The 22,427-nt window shown below is 39.5% G+C and overlaps 1 protein-coding gene across 13 annotated transcripts in view; it reads right to left on the bottom strand.

The window, feature by feature from the left end:
- The window catches only part of FRMPD1 (FERM and PDZ domain containing 1), a 151,148-nt gene that overhangs the window by 33,326 nt on the left and 95,395 nt on the right, over nt 1-22,427 (bottom strand). For all 13 annotated transcript variants that reach the window (XM_079925716.1, XM_079925717.1, XM_079925719.1 and 10 more), the window contains 2 exons: nt 15,674-15,778; nt 658-815 (listed from right to left, as the gene is read on the bottom strand). In XM_079925716.1, the coding sequence (XP_079781842.1) occupies nt 658-815; nt 15,674-15,774 (259 nt within the window). In that variant the 5' untranslated portion in view covers nt 15,775-15,778. The remainder of the gene's footprint in view (nt 1-657; nt 816-15,673; nt 15,779-22,427) is intronic.

Raw genomic sequence — 22,427 nt, 5'->3', positions numbered from 1 at the left:
TCACCTTCAAGGGATGTTAGGAGACTGTCCAGGGAAAGAAGACTAGCAGAAACTCCCTGAATCAACAGAGCTGGCCAGCCAATCTACTACATTCATTGCTAAAGAACTCTGGGGTGTGTGTGTGTGTGTGTGTGTGTGTGTGTAAATTCAAATTATTAGATTTTAACTAGTCCCAGATCTCACATCAACACATAGCTGAAGTATGACAAAAAACACTACACATTCCCAGCCTGCTCATCTTCACCCTGATACAGCCTATATTTTACAGACTCAAGTGAAAACAAATCAATAATTTCTATTACTGTCTGCCCAGAAACTCTCCCCAGCTCAGAGCATGTAGGGTTCAGAGAGGACGGCTGGTCCCAATACTGTCACTGCCCCTGAGACTGGCCAGGGGGCCACGGGTGGGCAAATCCCTGCCTGAGGCCAGTGGACCTGGGGTGCAGATCAGCAAGTACACTTGGAGCTCCTCCCTCCCAGCACCACAGGAAGGTGCAAAGCCCTAGACAGAATTAGGTCGAAATTAGATGTGCCCTGTCTAGCTTTCTGGGGTAGCGTTTTCTACATTATGTTATAGCACAGAGAGATGGGAAGAGAACGAGGGATATTTCTCCCCAAGAAGCCAAAATCCTTTCTTGTTTCCCAGTCATCCCCTACCTGCTGTGACGGCCACCACTGTGAGGGGAAGGGTCTCAGAAATGTGAAATCCATAGTCCTGGAGGAGATCATCTTTGTCTATTTTTACTGTGTGTTTCACAGGGATGATGGTCTGGGTTGGGATCCCAGGGGGTCCATCAGCTGCAGCATCTTTAGCCCTGGAAGAGAAGGAGTGTGTAAAAAAGACAGAGAGGGGAGTCTAGTTGGTCGCCACAAACCAGGTCAGCCCTAGGCATTCTGGAGGAGGAAGATGCAGAGCTAAGTGGATACCAACTTTCCTCTTGAGAGAGAGACGACACAAATGCCAGTAGATAAGACAGCGGGACATAGCACCGTGCTCTAAAAGAGAGGTCATGAAGTGCTGTGGGTACTCAGAGAAGAGGTAGAGCAGTTTTAACTTTGTGGGCTAGAGGAGAAGGAATCAGGGAAGCATTTGCTACCTAGAAGAGGTGGCATCTGAGAGATATCTACACAGCCCAAATCCTGGCACACACAAGATATTCAGTAACTGCTGCTGAGTGGATGGATGCATAGATGCATGGATGGGTAGGTGGATGGATTCATGGATGGACGCATGGATGGATGGGTGGGTGGATGGATGGATGGGTGGGTGGATGGATGGACGGACAGGCATTCCAGGCAGGGGGCACTGCTTCAGCAGAGGTACAGAAGAGGAAAAACATGGACTGTGAATAGGAACAAGGAATTGCTCAGTTTAGATGTCTAATGATGACTAATTTTTATAGGTGAGTTGTTTCTTTGGTGATTTTTTTCTTTTTTGCTTTATAATGAACGTTGCTTCCCCTTCAACTTTGTAACTGTGAGGATTCCAGTATAAAATCCCAGATATTGCAGACTCCCTCTATATTAATTGTTAAAAACATGTATGTTCTCTATATATCTAAAAGCAGGTAAGTTGAAAGTTATATTTTCTATCTTTCAATACCACAAAGCGAATTTATGAGCTATTTTTCATTTGTCTGTGGCAAGTGATTTTTTTTCCTTCTAAGAGTCAGTGGTTCTTTCTGAGGAAAGTCAAATAGTGATGGGATAAGGTATTTATTGTCATTATAAAAAAACAACAGAAATGTGGAGGAGTAACAGCTCCCTCGAGGCTCTGCAGCTAAGGTTCATCATTTATTCTCATCTATTTACCAAACACTGTCAGGAACTCTGCCCAATGCAATAGGACCTCGGTTATCTGAAAATCACCTCTCTGTCATTTATAATAATCTCAAGTTTCAACAAGGACCAGGAAATATTAAAAAACTGCTTCGTGGAACCAAAATGCAGGTGACAAGTCCAAGCCTTATTACGCACATTATCCATCAAGGAGCTCTCTTAGGAGCGAGGAGAGGATTTCTCCTAGGTGAGCATATGGGTAATACTGAGAAGTGTTAGAAGACAGACTTAACAAGAGGAAAGAAACAGAAAACTCTGATAATTTATACTGAATAAAACCCATAGGTATTCCCGATTTTTTTTTAAAAAAGAAAACTTTAAAGCTCTGAAAGGACCTTTCTAAGTAAAATAAATAATATAGTGCACTGAAAGGCAAAAATCAACATCTGCAGTCCTTTGAAAAAGCAACAGGAAGGACACCCTAGACACTACTCCTATTTAATGTGGCAGGAGAAATGCCTGGAATACTTATCAGAGAAGGAAAAATGATAAGAGGAATAATAGCGTACCTTTTTTTTCCTAAACAGTTGATGATCTACACCTAGAAAATGAATTCACAAAGAGAATTGCTAGTGCTTAAAAAATAGGTTTAGTGGAGTTGCAGGATAAACACATAAAACACAGCCACAAAAAGCATCCAACAATTCATTAAAAACAGAGTAGCTGAATGTGTATTAGGCGCTAGGCATTCTTAATAAGTTGATGCAATAAAGGAAGACACAAGTAAAACTGAGGCTGGATTCCTGGTTGGGAAGATTACATATTGAAAAATGAAAAGTAAGTACTGAACGAAAATATAAATTTGATGGAATACTGGTTAAAAATCCTTCCAAATTAAAAAAAAAACTTGATAAATTGATGACAGTAATAGTAGCAGTAACAACAACAACGATAATCATTTGTAACATTTATTGAACACTAACTATGTACCAAGGAGTGATCTAACTTGTTTTCATGGCTCATTTGACCCTTACAACACACTTGTGACGTAGGTATGATTATTATCCCTATTTTATAGATAAGAAGACTGAATCTTGCTTTGAGAAACTTTAACCTGCTTAAAGTCACATAGCTGGGGAGGGAGTTTCAAACTGGGGCTACTTTCTTCAAAGGCACTGCAGCACAGCTGTATAATGCAAACCACATTTGTAAATGGAACTTTTCTAATAGCCACCTGAAAATGGGGAAGAAATGAAAAAGAAACAAGTGATTTTTAATATATTTTTATTTAACCCAATATATCCAAAATACTATCATTTCAACATGTAATCAATAAAAAAATTATTGATGAGCTATTCTGCACCCTTTTTTTCATATTATGTCTTCAAAATTCAGCATGTATTTTATACTTACAAAGCATGTCAACTTGGATGCTATATTTTCAGCAGAAATTCTCAGATTTCATAAAATTTACAGTTAAAAAGTAAATTTTCAGGCCCAAGTTCTTCCGAACATACTTAAGAGTTTTCCAATAACTGAATGATCAGTCTTTACATTTAAATTAATTAAAATCAAATAAAATTAAGTATTTAATCTCTCACTCATACTAGCCACGTTTTAAGGGCTTAATAGCCATCTCTGGATAATGGCAACCATATTGGACAGCACAGATCTAGAGCCTATGACAATGTATGAAAAATATACGAGACTCTCATATACAAAAAGAAAATTTCTAACTTCAAAATTGTATTAACAGATGTTAGAGCAAATACCTTAAAAGGTACTTTATGTCAATTTGTCAAATCTTATATAGTTATATAAAATATTTATTGTGAGATGTGGGTACCTTTTAATGTAGAGTGGGTCTCCAAAATATGAGAAAACTTGAAGCCTAGAAGCCTTAAAAGAGTTGTGCTTCGGGGCTTCCCTGGTGGCGCAGTGGTTGAGAGTCCGCCTGCCGATGCAGGGGACACGGGTTCGTGCCCCGGTCCGCGAAGATCCCACATGCCACGGAGAGGCTGGGACTGTGAGACATGGCCGCTGAGCCTGCGCGTCCGGAGCCTGTGCTCCGCAACGCGAGAGGCCACAACAGTGAGAGGCCCGCGTACCGCAAAAAAAAAAAAAAAAAAAGAGTTGTGCTTCAACCTAGATTATTTGACCTGGGAGCCGGGGCTCTTGAACACTAAATACTGCTGCAAGAATGAGGGTAAACAAGATGTGCAAGCACACACTCACATGTGGGTACACTTGGGTGTGCATACATCCACCTTCCTCTCTTCTATAGATCACAATCTTAATCTGCTCCTATCAGACAGAGGCGATGATCAAAACTGCATGGCGTGGTCTTCACCAATGAAACGGAATAGAAACTTTAGAAAATCTTTTAAAATATTAGGTGGCTAGCCAGAAATAACTCAACATGGTGACATAATCACCACACTGCAGTACTAAACACCATACGAAGTATTACATTTCAAAAAGGTCAAAAGAGAGAATTATAAAGACTAGAAATAAATATGGACAGTTTATGCCAGCTTCTGGAGAGGAGACACATTTTTAAGGATTAGAAAATTAGAGACAGGCATAAGATATAAGATGGATGGTTTGAATGTGAACTTCAATAGCTAATACATAAATACAAATAAATAAAAGATTAGATAACAGAATAGGACACAAGGAGAAATATTAAATGATAAAAGTTTATAACTTCATCTTGTACACAAAAACTAACTCAAAATGAATCACAGACCTAAATACAAGAGCTAAAACTATACAACTCTTAGGAGAAAATATAGGAATAAATCTTTGTGACCTTGGTGTCATATTAGACATGCACAAGTAACAAATGAAAACATAGATAAACTGAACTTCTTCAAAATTAAAAACTCTTCTGCTTCAAAGGACACCACTCTGGACTTCCCTGGTGGTGCAGTGGTTTAGAATCCACCTGCCAATGCAGGGGGCTCAGGTTCGAGCCCTGGTCTGGGAAGATCCCACATGCCGTGGAGCAACTAAGCCCATGCGCCACAACTACTGACCCTGTGCTCTAGAGCCCATGAGCCACAACTACTGAGCCCGCATACCACAACTACTGACCCTGTGCTCTAGAGCCCATGAGCCACAACTACTGAGCCCGCATACCACAACTACTGAAGCCCGCACGCCTAGAGCCCATGCTCCACAAAAGAAGCCACCGCAATGAAGAGTAGCCCTCCCTCGCCACAACTAGAGAAAGCCCACATGCAGCAACAAAGACCCAACGTAGCCAAAAATAAATAAATAAATAATTTTATTTTTTAAAAAAAGGACACCACTGAGAAAGTGAAAAGACAACCCACAAAATGGGAGAAAATATTTGCAAATCATATATCTAATAAGGACCTTGCATCTAGAATACATAAAGAATTCTTATAATACACTTAAACAAAAAAGACAAATAACCCAAATAAAAATTGGGCAAATAATTTGAATAGACATTTCTCCAAAGAAAACATACAAACAGCCAATGAGCACAAGAAGAGATCATTAGCCATTATGGTAACATAAATCAAAACCACAGTGACATAACACTTTATATCCACTAGGATGGCTATAATCAAAAAGATAGGTCAAGTGTTGGCTAAGGTGGAGAAAATGAAACCCTCATACAGTCTTGTAGTTCCTCAAAAGACTAAACATTGAGTACCATATGACCCAGCAATTCCACTCCTAGGTATATACCCAAGAAAACTGAAAGCATTATGTCCACATAAAACTTGCACGCAAATGGTCACAGCAACATTATTCATAATAGCTCCAAAGTGGAAACAACCCAAGTGTACATCAACTAATGAAATGACAAAGACAATATTCCATACTAGACTATTATTCAGCAATAAAAAGGAATGAAATACTGATATATACTATAACATGGATAAACCTTGAACACATTATGCTAAGTGAAGGAAGTCAGCCACAAAAGACTACAAATTGTATGATTCCATTCATGTGATATGTCCAGAATAGGTAAATCTATAGAGACAGAAAGTAGATTAGTGATTGCCTAGGGCTGGGGAAGGAGGGTTTTGAAAGGAAACGGAGAGTGACTACTAATACGTATGGAGTTTCTTTTTGGGGTGATGAAAATCTTCAAAATTCATTGTGGTGATGGCTGTACATCCTTGTGAATATACTAAAAACCAGTGACTTGTACATTTTAAGTGGGTGAACTGCATGGCATGTAAATTATATCTAAATAGAACTGTTGAAAATAAGTAAGTCAATTAAAAAAATAAAATCCTAGAGGGAAAAAGCTTACAATAAAAATATATGCAGAATGGGCATAAATACATGCAGTAAATACCCAGATTTCACGTGCTCAAAGCAAGTGAATTGACAACTTGCACATGAAGAAATAAAAGCTGGTAAATAACAGAAAATGTACAACCTTAGTCATTGAAGAAGCACAACTGAAAGGACTACAGAGAACTATTACATGTCTACTAAAGCACCAAATATGAATAAAAATAATAAAGCCCAACATGTGTGGACCCTGGTATTTAAGGTTGACTGTATAAATTGGCTATTCAATCTCTCTGGAAAATAATCAGGGAAATTATAATACGAATTTAAAATTTGATCATTTTCTTTGATCTTCTGTTACCATTTTGACTGACATTCCTCAAAGTAATAACTGCCCTCCCCCCAAATAAAATATTATTTGCACTAGACTATGAATTCCTAGAAGATAAGGGTGACTTTTATTCATCTCTGTGTTCCCTGTGCCATAAAGTCCTAGAACAGAGTATGAACTCAAAAGACCCTAGCTCTTGAATATTCAAAAATATTTACCATAGCTTTATTTAGAATAGTGGAAAAACTTCAAACCACCCAACAGAGAACAGATAAATCAAGCACAGCAAGGAATTGCCCCAAGACTCTACATCAATGAAGTACCACAAGCCTGTGAATCTTAGACATACGTGGAAACACAGCTTAGAAAACACCCTTCCAGAGCATCTTCTAAACTGTGGTTCAAACCCCCATCCTAAGGGAGAGATCAAATTATTCTGTCCCCACAGCTCCCCATCACCCACAGGATAAAAGTTAAACTCCTCAACCTTACTCTCATGTTCCTTTGTCTTTAAGTCTCAGGCCCTGGCCAACATTCCCTACCCACTCTCCTTCCCAGGCCATCACTCCAGCCTAATCTTACCTGCTGCACCAGTTTTGCATCTGGGCCTCAGTTCATGCAGCTACCTCACAGGAAAATGTGAGGCCAATCAAAGCCCAGCTCAAACGCTGCCTCTTCCAAAATGCCTTCTCTGATTTCCCAGCTAGACACAAGTTCTCTCAGCTCTGAGCTCTTCTGGCCTAGAGCACCTCAACTTCAGTGATAACTGATCCCATATATCATCACCCCGAATAGACTGTAAATTCTCAGGATGCAGGAACCACTTTTTACCCACCTCTGTATTTCTCACCGTACCGAGTGAAGAACTTTGCCCACAGAAAGCATCTGTGCTTATTAGGTGAATACATGAGCAAAATACTATATAGAGAGAGCATGATGCAAAATAGTACCTCTAATATGATTAGCAAAGGTGGAAATGTATATTTAACCACTAATAAATAGCAGACAATTTGAATGTGACAGAGTTCAGTGTTTGTCCTTTGTTTGTTTAATTTGAAATATAGCTCAGCCCTATGACAATCGTCCTAATCAAGACCCATCTTTTCCATGTCCCAGAGCTCAGTAAATGGTATCAGGACGAGGCTCAGTTGCTCAAGCCAGACTCCTGGGAGTCATCTTTGACTTTACCCTCCTCTCACCCCTAATATCCTATCCGTCAGTACTACAAAAGATCTCCAAGATGTCCACTTATCTCTATATCTCCATGACCACCATTCTATTTCAGGACCCTGTTACCTGTCCTGAAGAAGATTGCTGTAACAGTCTCCTAGCTGGTCTCCCCACTTTTCATTCTTATCTCACCTGAATGATTCTCCATCCAGCAACCAGACTGATATTATAAATGCAAACCGGCTCGTATATCTGCCCTGACTAAATGGCCTAATCCAAAATCCTTAATATGGCTTAATACAGCGCCTGCCCACCACTGAAGCCTCTACAATGAAGCCATTTGTTCTCTCGATATTTTTGTTCCAGCCAGACTAGTATCCTTGGAGTTCCTCAAATACACAAGGTCTTCCCTCTGCCTAGAATACCCCCAACCCCTAACATAACACTCTTTAGAGATTTCCCAAAACACCCAACCATACACTATCTGCCCAGCTCCTACTCGATCTTCTGGTTTTGGCAGAAATATTCCTCTCCCTCTGCTGAACCTCTACACCGAACCTGTACATCCCTTTTTGAAACACACATCACCTTTGAAATGACCAGTGTGAAGTCTCTTGTCCTTTCTAGACAACAGCTCATATGGCAAAACCGTGTCTCTCTTGCCCCATGTGCTGAACTCAATGCTAGGCATAGAACACGGCTTAATAAATGTATGGAGACCAAAAGAAAACCACCGACCTTACCATATTTAGAACAGAATCCATTTTGATGCTTTTCAAGTGGGTAGGCTTCATTTATCTGACTTTTCCATTTGGAATGGTGTGCTCCTCAACAATGGTAGACAAATGAAGCCCCGCTGTGCTGGCTGATCCCTGGATGGCATCAGGAACTTTGGCCCAAAGTCTGTTTTTTGACATTTTCCCCAAAGGCCACATTTCAGCTTTTGTTTGGAAAGGGATTGCTTAAGAACAGGACCAAACCGTGGCCTCTCCTCACAAAGAATGTTCAATATTTGACAGAGAACTGAAGGAAATGATCTCTGTAGCAAAATTTCCTCCTCTGAAGAACCTTATAAATATCAAACTAAGCACCGACAATCCAAAAACCTATGTCTGATGCCTCTGTAATGGTTTCAAATCATAAATCTGAGGTCATTGCTGCGATTTCACTTTGGAACAGCATAAGACCTGGCGACACTAATAGAATTCCTGTCAGATAACTGGATCAAGCCTAAGGTAGAACTAGAAAAAACATGTAAAATTTATCATGAAAATAGCCTCGTGTAGACTAATTCTGTATTTTATGGGTCATAAGTTCATACTGAGCTGATCAATAATGCTGAGAAGAAAAAATAACAGAGATAGATTAGGTTTCAAATATTCTCTGGCTTTTTATCTGCTCTCTAATAGGTTGGAAAATATATTCTGTCCCTATCTTGTAACAACAAAGAATTCACCTTTGAGTTCCAGCAGGATGTGAAGAAACTACTTTGAATCTATGGTTAAACACTGTATTATGTTCAGCTTGAGTGATTTTCAAAGCTAACATCTGGTATAAGCTGGCTTTTTAATCCAAAGTTTATTCAAAGAAAGAAGAAATAGAAGTAGCAGCTTGTACCAGAAAGAAATTTATCATGTAGTCATAATCATAGGACTATGCTTGTGGCTGTGAAAGTTTCTAGGGGACCACTGAATGTACATATTGTGAGTATAGTGCAAAGGCCTACAGTTGAGAGGAGGAGAAATTATTCCACTGTTACTTTAAAAAGGAGGTTCAGGAGACAATGGCAACCCTGCAGATGCAGCACAGGAGCCTTCTAACCTGTTCTGTTCGAGCCTTTCTGCTTTTGCCCATGGGTCAAAGAGCAATAAAAAATTGGTACCTGAAATGGTCTTTCTACATCATTAGGAGTATTATAAAGGTCAAAGATACCATCCCTATAATTAGTAAACAGACTATGGTTATAATGAACAAGTAAATTTGTAAAGAGTGCAAAACCAATAGCCAGGGCTCTGATACCATGATGCCATGATGCATGTGTGTGTGCGTGTGTGCATATGTATGAATATGTATGCCTGTGTGTACATGTGGGTGTGTGCACATGTGCGCAAACATGTGCATGTGTGTTCACTAGTATTAAGATTCAAGATGAATTGAAGGAAAGAAATCTTTTTAAACCCTGAGGGTAAAACCAAGCACCAAGAAGAAGGCATCAAATCCATCAAGCTCTTTATTATTTTTAAGTCTTGCTCTATAAAACTATTTCTGATTAAGCATAAGAGAATTCAGTAAATCTTATGCAAAATTATGTTAATAATACAATAAAATTATTCTAAAGTTCACATGGAAGAATAGGTAGGTAAGAGTAAAAAAAATGGAAAATGAAGAATAATAAAAGTCTTGTTTAATAGATAATAAATGTAAATATTTTTCATACAGGTGTGTGAAAACAGGCCGTTAGATCAATGGAACAGAATAGCTAGTCCAGGAAGAGATACAATTTCCCACTCACAGACACAAGAATTTCATATATAATAAAAGTGAAGAAAGGAAAGATCACTCACAGTTAATGGTGATGCAAACATTACTTATTTTGGAAAAAACCAAGTTAAATCTACATCTCACAACCTATACAAAAATAAACTCCAAATTTAAAAATTAAATATAAAATACCTTAAACTATCAAATTGAAAATTACTTAAATTACTTATTGGGTGAGGATTTTCTAAGCTTAGAAGCAATCAAAGAAATCACCAAGAGAATATCATTTAACTATATAAAAATTGAAAATTGTAGGAGACAAAAAAATGGCATAATTAAGTGGAAAAGTATTCTATAACATGTCATTCTCAGTTTATCACCTCCGTAGTTATACAAAGCTGTTAAGAAGATGACAATTTAGTTCAAAGCAAAATGGTTAAAAATTAGTTTATAGTGTAATGTCACTATGTTGCAGCTTTTATTAAGTAGTTTGTATTACACTATTTTTACAGAAATTCGAAACATGTCACAGAGACCACTTGGGGGGGTTAGTTATTTCTAAAAAAGCACTGATATTGTAAATGTTATTTTTATATTGGAATGTGAAATTAAGTGGTAAGAGAGTAGTCATCTTAATAATATCTGAGTAATTCTGTATTTCTACAATTATAGGTATCACTAGGCTTGCAACCTGCACAAGCATACACACACATTCAAACTGAGTGCCACTATCCGAATTTGACTAGTGATTGTAACAATAACCACCCACTGAAAATTAATCTAAAATTGAAGAAATCAAAGCAACTTTAAAAGTTGACACTCTTCCCCAGAAAAATGTCCATTTTAAGACACATTATATAGCTCTAACATTACCAAGGTTCATAAAAGTTAACAGTTTGTTTAATAATGTTTGGAAATGGTAATTGTTATTTTTGACTAATTTCCTCCTAGACAATTCAATTAGTGTCAGAGATAAAGTTTAACTTTTATGGAAAAAATGGCAATTACAAGTAAGCAAGTACAACTGGCTGAAATGAGTGGAAGCTTTTAAAAGTCTGAAAAAAACACAGGATTGCTAAAAGATGCATGTAAAACTATATGACTACAGATTAACTTCTATGTTTCCTTTTTTTAAAAATTTATTTTCTTTATTACTTTTCTTTATTTTTGTCTGTGTTGGGTCTTCGTTGCTGCGCATGGGCTTCCTCTAGTTGCTGTGAGCCAGGGCTACTCTTCGTTGCAGTACACGGGCTTTTTATTGCAGTGGCTTCTCTTTTTTTTTTTTTTTTTTTGAAGTACGCGGGCCTCTCACTGTGTTGTGGCCTCTCCCGTTGCAGAGCACAGGCTCTGGACGCGCAGGCTCAGCGGCCATGGCTCACGGGCCCAGCCGCTCTGCTGCATGTGGGATCTTCCCGGACAGGGGCACGAACCAGCGTCCCCTGCATCGGCAGGCGGACTCTCAACCACTGTGCCACCAGGGAAGCCCCTGCAGTGGCTTCTCTTGTTGTGGAACACAGGCTCTAAGCGAGCGGGCTTCAGTAGCTGTGGTACATGGGCTCAGTAGTTGTGGCTCGCGGGCTCAGTAGTTGTGGCTCACAGGCTGTAGAGCGCAGGCTCAGTAGCTGTGGCACAGAGGCTTAGTTGCTCCACGGCATATGGGATCTTCCCAGACCAGGGCTCAAACCCGTGTCCCCTGCACTGGCAGGTGGATTCTTAACCACTGCGCCACCAGGGAAGTCCCTATGTTGCCTTTTATCTGGACTATAAAAAACACTTCAGTGTACTTCTTTCATTTCTTGACCTGGCTATCAGGAAACTCAGAGCCAATGTTAGTACTCAAATGCTAAATCCTATATCTAATTGGTTTGCAATCTATTTACAAAATTTCCAGTCTTTATTTAAAAGTTTTTATGTGTTTTAAAACTGTAAACCATCAAAAATTCCTCTTGGAAGGGGCTTCCCTGGTGGCGCAGTGATTGAGAGTCCGCCTGCTGATGCAGGCGACACGGGTTCGTGCCCCGGTCTGGGAAGATCCCACATGCCGCGGAGCGGCTGGGCCCGTGGGCCTGTGGGCCATGGCCGCTGAGCCTGCGCGTCCGGAGCCTGTGCTCCGCAACGCGAGAGGCCACAATAGCGGCAGGCCACAACAGTGAGAGGCCCGCGTACGGCAAAAAAAAAAAAAAAAAAAAAAAAAAATTCCTCTTGGAAGAAGAAAGGATGTAAAATTTAAATATATTTTAAATAAATAATATAGTCCCTTACTATGAAAGCCCTTAATCAATAAAAATTCATTGAACATCTACTACATACTATGTATGCACTCTTCTAGGGCTGAAGATACTTTGTAAAACAAGACAGTCATGGTCTTTGGTCTCATATGTGGCAGGAGGGTTGGAGTAGAAGAGTCATATAATAAACAGGTGGGGGAGGGTAGACAAAGAACAAGTAAATAAATGGATATGTTATTATAAAGTGTGGTGAGAGGGGTAAGCACTGTGCCAAGGAAGCAGGAGGAACAAGATGAAGTTGGAGAGTTAGATCAGGAACAGATCATAAAGGCACTTGCAGGCCGTGGCGCAATGGCAGGTGGGCCACTGAATGGTTTGGGGTCGGGTAGAGCCTGGGGCGAGCATGTGGGACACGAGCAGTTTGTATTCCGAAGAGTCCACTATGGCTTCAGGGTGGAGCAGAGAAAGAGTGAGTGACCACGGCAGTGCCCCCCAGGGACAGAGAGGTGGACAGATCGGAGATATGTTTGAAGGTGAATTGACAAGAGTTGCTGATGGGGTGGAAACAGAGTGTGAGGAAGAGAGGAAAATTCAGTTTGACTCAAGGGTCTCCTGATTAAGCAACCGGGTGGCAGGCGGTACCATTTACTCTACTCCAGGGAAACTGCAATTATTTATGCTTTTCAGTTCTTGATCATTTTTGAGTAACCTGAGGACACCAAGAACCCAGTCTGAATCAAGGTTGCAGGATTAGAGATGAGAAACAATTTAAAGAAGGCTACATGTGATTTATCCTAGAAACACAGAAATGATGTCTTCCATGGACACTGCCAGGAAGCTTTCCCTCTTTTTCTGCTCTTTCTCAAGCACTTGGAAAGCAAACTTCCTACTAGACTCATGGAAAGATGCTCAACATCATTAGCCATTAGGAAAATACAGATCAAAACCACAATGAGATACAGTACCACTTCACACCCACTAGTATGTCTATAATAAAAAAAACGGATAATAACAAGTGCTGACAAAGATGTGCAGACATTGGAACCCTTACACCCTGCTGATGGAAATGTAAAATGGTACAGCCACTTTGGAAAACAGTCTGACAGTTTCTCAAAAGGTTAAACATCAAGTTGCTAAATGACCCAGCTATTCCACTCCTAAGTACAAACCCAAGAGAAATGAAAACATATGTTCAAAGAAAACCTTTTACACAAATGTTCATAGCAGCATTATTCATAATAGTCCCAAGTGGAAACAACCCAAGTGTACATTAACTGATGGACATAGAAAATATTCCATAATGGAATATTATTTGGCAATAATGCTACATGCCAAACATGCTATAACATGAGTGAACCCTGAACATTATGCTAAGTGAAGAAGCCAGTCACAAAGACCACATATTGTATGATTCTATTTATGTGAAATGTCCAGAATAGGCAAATCTATAGAGACAGAAAGTAGATGAGTGGTTGCCTAGGGCTGGGGGAGGGGCAAACGGGGAATGACTGTTAACAGTTATGGGGTTTCTTTTTGGGGTATTGAAAGTGTTCTAAAATTAGATTGTGGTGATTGTTGCATAATTTTGTATATACACTAAATAAATCTGTACATTTTAAGTGGGTGAATTTTATGGTATGTGAAACATATCTCAAAATAGATGTGAAAAAAAAAAAGCTTCCTAGAGGCCAATGTTGCCTTTTATTTACATTCTGTGAGAAAAGGTAGATATTAGAGAGTTCCAAGGTCAAATATTCAGGCAACATAAAGTTACACAGGTCTTTTTCTGCAGGACTTCTCAGAGCCTTTAATGTGCTAAAATGCACTATGAATCACCAAGAGTGGGTGGATAGGAGTGGGATATAGGCTGCATCACTTCCTAAATATATCTCTGGCCATGGAACATTTTTTTAGTAGAGAGCATCACATAGGACTAGGTTTTGCAGAATCCACTTTAGAAAACAATGTACCTAGGAGTTTTCCCATTCATTCACCAAGCACTACCTGACTACTTGCAATCTCCTGGAACTCAATCATCTCTGGGCTATGAGATGTGGCCGGTACTTTCCCTGCCCTCCATAGAGCTTGTGGTCTAGAAGAAAGAAAAGGGATGTGCTCAAATTTAAGTTGAACACACCGGAAGAAGCACAATGCTGATGCTACAAACCAAATACTATGGGGCCCCTTGGGAGAGATTAATTCTGACTGTGGGCTGGGGAACACTTCATGGGAGACCCAGCATTTCAGCTAGACCTTGAACTATGAGTGGGTTCTGGACACATGGAGATGGGAGGAAGAGATGTGGCACAGAAACCCAGGTCTAAGGGGTGGAAGGGGAAGTCGGGTGCTTGTAGTAGGGGAATAGCAAGTAGATCATTTCAGCTGGAGTATGATGTTGATGAAGCAGAACAGTAAGACAAATAGCTGTAATGGATTGTGGGTCAACCATGGAGCGCCTTGAATGTCTAACCAAAAAATGTTTAAATTCATACTGTAGGAGATGAGGACCCATCAAAGGTTTCAGAGCAGGGGGTAGGGATGGTCGTAAACTAGTCACTCTCTGAGCCTCAGGGTTTCACCTGTAAAATAGGGCTAATTCTCCCAGCCTTATCCCACCGTAGTGTGTGAGGACCTGAGCACTTGGCCGAGGGCAGTGCAGCCCCGAGCAAGGTTTATTGCTCAGCAGCACAACAGCTGTTTCCAGTTCCTCTGGAAGAATATGTGTCTCAGAAACACCTGACATGTGATATTTCATCTCCGTGTCAGCTCCAGATGGGAAATCTGAGACTGAAAATGAGCGCTTTGAAACAGAACATATTTTAAGTTCTCTTGTAGCAGTCAAATCAAATCTGTATTTGATTTCATTTCATTTTGTTTAGAATGAAATAGGGACTGGAAGGAAGGAACAGCTGCTGTAAACAAAGACAGGGAAAGAGTATAAACAGCAGATTGCCTGACATCAAGTACTAAGACAAGGGGCGTGTGTGAGACAGCCAGAGACAGGGACAGTGATCATGTGTGAGTGTGGATTCAAAACAGTGTGTGTTCCAGAGTGTATAGGCACATGTGTGAGAGTATTTGGGTATGAGTGTGTCAGTGTGTTTAAGTCCATCTGTGTGTGAATGTGCGTGTCTCTGTAAATGCATGTATGAGTTTGGTGTGAGTATCTCTGTGTGTCTGCGGGTGCCCCTTGAAGGATGCAGGGGGAGGATTTGGAAAGGGACAGAGAGAAAGGCACTCCAGCAAAATTGCTGACCCATTTACACTTCTTCCATCACAGGGTGTTAAGAACAAAGCAAGCCGGAGACAGTGATCCCCAGACGCTGCCAAGACTGCAAAACTTCCTCCCACGGGGACACCGAACCCTTACAGACAGAAATCTCTGCCAACCCAGGAGCCTTACCGGGCCGAGCTGTCCCGGGAGCGCCGGAGCCATCTTGCCACCATTTGTTCTATTCTGTGTGCTTTCCGGGTCTGGAATAAACTGGTCTCCAGCATTTCCATTTACCTAAAAGGAAGAAGAGTTTTCTTAAGAAGCTAACCAAAATATTTGGAAGAGGATTCTGACAAATCACTATGATGCTTCCTCTATTTGCCAATTTTAAGACATGCTGATCAAATAACTAGGGCTCTCTATCTGAAATTAACATACACAGGTGTTCAGTGTCTACAGAGTGAACAACTTCAGCAGCCCTCTGCCCTAAGGAGTCCGTAGTCTTGTGGTACACAGATAGGTTTTACATCTTAAACGGTTCAACGTAAGGATTAGGGAATAAAATAGATAAGCCTTCTCAAACTCTGACTATGACCCACTGTCAGAGACATACCTTCTGTGTGACACCGCCCCCCGCCACCTCAACTATGTGTGCATCCCTGGACGGCACAGCTCCATTTTGCCTGCATCAGGAACTGCATGGACATGGAAGCATTCTAATCCCATTGTGCCCACTCTTCGGAGTGCTGCTTCTTTTGCTCAATATTTTATATATAATTTTTGAATAGGAAATTCTAATTTTTGAATAGGTAATTTTGAATTTGTATAATTCAAACCCCAGATTGTAAAAAAAAAAAAAAGGATACACAGTTACTGTATCGTGCACTTAAAAATTTGTTAAGAGGGTAGATTTCACGTTAAGTGCATTCTTACCATAATAATAAAAATAAGATTTTTGTACAGTGAACGGTCTCCTCTCTATCCTTCCCTTCCCCCAGCCACTCAGTTTCCACACCCATACATAATCACTGCTCTCCTACTTGAGATATCTGTCTTTCCAGAGTTTCTGTATGCCTATACAAGCAAACACAAATATAGATTTTATGTGTCCTCTTCTTAACACAAAGGATAGTACACCATACACATTGTTCTGCACCAGGCTTTCTTCCTCGATATCTTTCCACATTAGTACAAAGAATGCCTCTTCATTCTTTTTGACAGCTACTGAGTATTACATTGTATGAATATACTGTAATTTAAAAAGTAGTCTTCCCTTGATAGACATTTGGGTTATTGCCAATCTTTTGCTATTGTAAATAATACCACAGTGAGTTATGCTGTACAAATATCATTTCTGCATATATGCAATTATATATTTGGATAAGTTTCCAGATACTGAATTGTGAGGTCAAAATTTATAAGCATTTGTGCTTTGATAGATATTATCAGGTTACCAAGAAAAATAGTATATATGCTTGAGATTAAATTTTCCTAAAACAATTTATATTTTTCTATTTACTTTTTAAAATACTGGTCTCAACTCACCCAATTAATTTCACAACCCAATAAATATTCACATGAAATAAGATATGACATAGTGAAATAACCATGGATACAGAGAAAATAAAAAAGAATTATAAGAGATTATGTTGCTTAACACTACACAAACACATTTGGAAACCTTAATAATACGGATGGTTTTCAAGGAAAATATAAATGATATAAGATGACCCTAGAAGAGATAGAAAATCTAAAAAGACAATTACCATAAAAGAGAAAATTGTTAAAGCGCACACTCCAAAAAATTCCAGGCAGACAGGTTCAAAGGTGAATTCTTACAAATCTATAAGATGTAGCTCACCCTGACAATTTTTTTGTTTTATTTTAAATAGAAACTTTTAATTTTGGAATAATTTTAGATGTGTAAAAACGTTGCAAAGATAATACAGTGAGTTCCAATATACCCTTCATTCAGCTTTCCCTAATTTAGCATCTTACATAATCATTGTAACTTTGTCAAAACTAAGAAATTAACATGGGTACACTAATATTAGCTAAGCTATAAATTTTATTCAGATTTCATCAGTTTTTCCATTTATGCTCCTTTTCTGTTCCAGGATCCAATCCTGGATATCATGCTGCTTCTAGCCAGCTTAGTTTATCTTCCCCAATGCTATGTTAGCTCTTCTAGAGCATAAAGAAGGAAATGTTCCAAATTCTTTTTAATCAGTCAGTCTAACATTGATACCAATTCTGATAAAAACACTACAATAAGGCAAAAATACAATCTCCCTTATAAATATCAAAGTAAATATCCCAAATAAAATATTAGCAACTAGAATCTATCAGTAATCAGCAGAATAATAGTGGGATCTATACTAGGAGTGCACTAACCATTTTCATATAAAAATGAAAGCAGGACACCCAAACTCATCACTTTAGAAACCCAGAGACGTACACTTTTCATCAAATGCAGCCAAATACAAATTAATGGGTGTAAAACATAGGCTGCAACCAAAAATAAATTCCATTTAGATCAAGGGATGTATCAGTCTAGCTTTTTTCTACAATGGAGACAGCAGACCTGAATACTGTCTTCAGTTCTGTACAGCTCACTTTTTTTTTTTTTTTTGCAGTACGCAGGCCTCTCACTGTTGTGGCCTCTCCCGTTGCGGAGCACAGGCTCAGCGGTCATGGCTCACGGGCCCAGCTGCTCTGCGGCATGTGGGATCTTCCCGGACCAGGGCACGAACCTGTGTCCCCTGCATCGGCAGGCGGACTCTCAACCACTGCACCACCAGGGAAGCCCACATTTATATCATTTTAAATTGCTACATAGTATTATTTTCTTTGTCCATATCATAATTTATTCAATAGTCTATCATTGGATGTTTGTGCTGTTTCTAATTTTTCACTGTTATGAAAGCTTTACAATGGATATGCTTATTCATAGTAAATGGCTGCTTCCCAGGTATTTTCTTGGGATAATTCCTAGAAATGTAACTACTGGATTTAAGCATATGTTCATTTTTAAGAATTTGGAATATGTACTGTCAAGTTGCTTCCAGGAAGGTACCAATTTGCACTCCTGCCAGGACAGACCTTTGCAAATATTGAATACTATCATTTAAAAAATATTTGCTAACAGGATGGAAAATAGTGCCTACGTATGATTTAAATGTTTATATTTTGAAAAATACAGAAGACAAAAGTAAATACAATCTTCATTCTCATATATATTGGATATTATTTTTAAAATATTTGTTAATGGGATGGAAAGTATCATCTAATTATTAGTTTAAATATATATTTCTTGAGAAATATAGAAAACAAAAGTAAATGTCACATGTAATTCCATCACATTAAAAATTATATAAATTGAGTATCTTTCTTCAAACATCCAATCCAGTTCCCAGAGATTATCACTGTTAACAATTTGGTGGGTATTCACTCTCACTTTGCCCTAAATCTATAGAGACCTGTATTACGTATGCTAAAATATATAGGCCACAAAAATACAATCATGGTATACTCAGTGGTCTGCATCTTGCATTTTTTAACTGGTGAATATATCACGGACATATTTCCAGATCAGAGCTCATTATATCAATAGTTTTGATTTGAAGTTGTTTGATTACTCGTATATCTGGACATTTTTTATGCACTATGGCCATTTATGGTTCTTTTTTGTTACTTTTTTATTTCTGTTTTTTCCTTATCTTTCTACTAGAATGTCTGCCTTTTTGTTATTGCAAAAGCTCTTTTATAATAAGGATTACTTAATGTCCTTTTGCCAAGGACACAAAACCACATCATATTTCTGTGAGACTTACTAGGGAGGGTCAAGAATGTAGATTCTAGTGTCCTGACAACACAGAGACTAATCACAAAGGATACAAAAATAAATGTCCAGTAAAGCCTACAGCATATTGTTTTCAAGTATCAATTGCCTCAGTCAGGCCCTTAACAGGAGTGAGTCAGCTAGCAATTATAGGATGTGGAGGTTAACTTTGTTTGCCTTATGTCTGAGCATCACACTTTCAGCACCTTCCTGGAGGGGTCTGGGATGCTAAGGAGACTTAAAACCAAGTCACATAAAGACTCACTGAAAAATCAGAGAATGTTTATTCAGCAAAGATTTGGAGGTGGCCTATATGATCATGGTTCACAAGTGGCCAAAAGGCCACCAGGTAGAAGAGACATACGCCATATGTTTCTGGGGTGCAGAGCCAAGATTAATGGGGGAATGCCACAGAGAGGGAGATTCCAGCTCAGGCTGAGGCTAGACCTCTCTAGTGTTCCTAGTGATCCAAGAACAGGATGAGTTTTCTCAAGAATTAGCAAGATCCTGGTCACTGAAGGCGGTCAGGCAGAGGCTGGATAACTAACTCTGCATGGATGTAGAAGGGACCTTACAGTGGAGTTCAGGGACCAGATGACTTCTGCAGTTTTTCCATCCATGTGACTTGAGGTGTCTACTAGATCTAAAAAGCAGACAAGATGATATTTGTTGTGCTCTGTCTCAAAACTCAAAGACCCACATCCCCTGGCGTAGCTGGAACTCCTGAAGTCACCACATCTCTGGAAGATACAAAATCTCTGACCACTATGTTGTTTCAATCTCCAAATGACCGCAGTGTTGCCAAGGATCTCAGACTCATCCATAATGATTTTCCATTCCTTTCAAAGGTCATCAAACTGCAGTGGTTACTTACAGGGGATTATTACAAACACAAATACAGCTTAGCTAATTGATTTCTGTAAACATATATGCCTCTAGTTAAAAGAATTAATTTGCATTATATATCTGGACTGTGGGTAGGGACATGCCTTCATCTAGGAATCCCCAAAGACCAAACAAATGACATCAGTCAAGCCATTATAAGTGCTCCCTGACTCAGCAAAGCCTGAGCAGGACAGTTTAAAGTCAAGAAAATGACCTGCTAATGGTTTTAATATTTGCCTCTGGATTGCTGAGCCAATGGAAGAAAATAAGAGCCCAAATAATTCCCAAACATTTGAATCTTCTCTACAATCCCATTGCCAAGAAGTCATCCGGCCTCTAATTGTTCTGTCATTCATTGTTAGACCAGCTGCTTTACACAAAGCTAAATTCCACACCTCCATCTCCGCAGCTTCAGTCCTCCACAGTAATGTTGCCCTCCGAGCACTCCTTCTCGCCCCACCCCCAGCGCACCCTCCAGAATAAATCATCTCCCTCTTCTATACATCAGTCTTTCTGGACCTGAACATAGCAATCTTGCGTCCTCTGCCCTGGACTAAACATCCTCAGTTCCTTCACCAGGTCTTCATGAGACAGGATCACTTTAGATCACCCTCCTGTGGGCACACACCAATTTGGCAAAATCCCTTAAAGAGTGTGAATGCTCAAACGGAACACACTTCTGGTTGTCTGGAACAAAATACTAAGAAGAAACAAACTCAAAATATTTTGCAAAAGGAGAAGAAGACCAAATACATTCGGGTGATAGCTATCTTACAAAGTAAATAGACAATTAAGGATATGAACCCTTCAAAAGGGATACAAGAGGTGATAACAAAGAACTTCAGGAAACCATTAACTGCTAATGAGAAATGAAAAACATCAAAGGAGGCAGCAATAGATAGAAGAGAAAGTGAAGAGTTAAAAATCATTTACACTAAATTGAAATTAAAAAACAGATAGCAATTTAAGTGAAACTGTCAGAGCTACAATCAGATTGAGGATATTCAACGTACAAATAATAGGAGCTAGCAGAGAAAAGAGAAAAGGAATGCACAAAATTGTAATCAAAGAAAGCGTTAAAGGTAAATTTCTTGAGCTGGAAAATATGTTTCAAATATAAAGAGCACAAAAAGCAGCTCTCAGATATATGCCTCAAGGAAGGTTCCTTACACATCAGCTCAAGTTCTTAAATGTCAAAGACTAAAGAATCAGCCTTAAAATCAGTTTTACAAGGGGGAAAAGGGCTTCCCTGGTGGTGCAGGGGATTCACCTGCCAATGCAGGGGACACGGGTTCAAGCCCTGGTCCGGGAAGATCCGCAGAGCAACTAAGCCCGTGCGCCACAACTACTGAGCCTGCGCTCTAGAGCCCACAAGCCACAACTACTGAGCCCACGCGCCACAACTACTGAAGCCCGTGCACCTCTTAGAGCCCATGCCCCGCAACAAGACAAGCCACCGCAATGAGAAGTCTGCGTGCAGCAGGAAGAGTAGCCCCTGCTCACCGCAACTAGAGAAAGCCCGCATGCAGCAACGAAAACCCAATGCAGCCAAAAATAAATAAAATAAATTTTTTTAAAAAAGTAAAAGAGACGGGCTTCCCTGGTGGCACAGTGGTTGAGAGTCCGCCTGCCAATGCAGGGGACACGGGTTCGTGCCCCAGTCCCGGAAGATCCCACATGCCGCGGAGCGGCTGGGCCCGTGAGCCATGGCCGCTGAGCCTGCGCGTCCGGAGCCTGTGCTCCGCAACGGGAGAGGACACAACAGTGAGAGGCCCGCATACCGCAAAAAAAAAAAAAAAAAAAAAAAAAGGAAAAAAGGAAAAGAATATGATAATTTGAAAAAGATTAGGTTCATATGCTTTGTAGCATATTATTTAGGTACAGATGCAGGCTCCGTTCATTATTTCTCTCTCTGGGGAATGTAAAACTTTACAAGAGTCTGTTCTTGAAAGATATCCCTGGGAGTCATTCTGTGATTTTTTTTAACCTACTAGTGAAGGTCTTTTGTCAGTTTAGTGGTTTTTTTCTTTCACTATTTTTCCTCTTATTATACTGTCAGAAACTTGAGCATAGAGAACATGTCTTATCCCTTTTAATTCTCTCTCAGGACCTGTAACATAGGCTCAATAAATGTTTGTTGAATGACTGAAGGAACAAAATTAAAATAAAAGCAGAAATAAACTGGAAAATTAGAATAAAGTTTCACTTAATAAAGAC

Source organism: Stenella coeruleoalba, assembly GCF_951394435.1.
Source record: "Stenella coeruleoalba genome assembly, chromosome: 7".
NCBI classification, from domain to species: Eukaryota; Metazoa; Chordata; class Mammalia; order Artiodactyla; family Delphinidae; genus Stenella; species Stenella coeruleoalba.
Note: the sequence above shows the minus strand (reverse complement) of the source record. Positions and strands in the feature narration are given on the sequence as shown.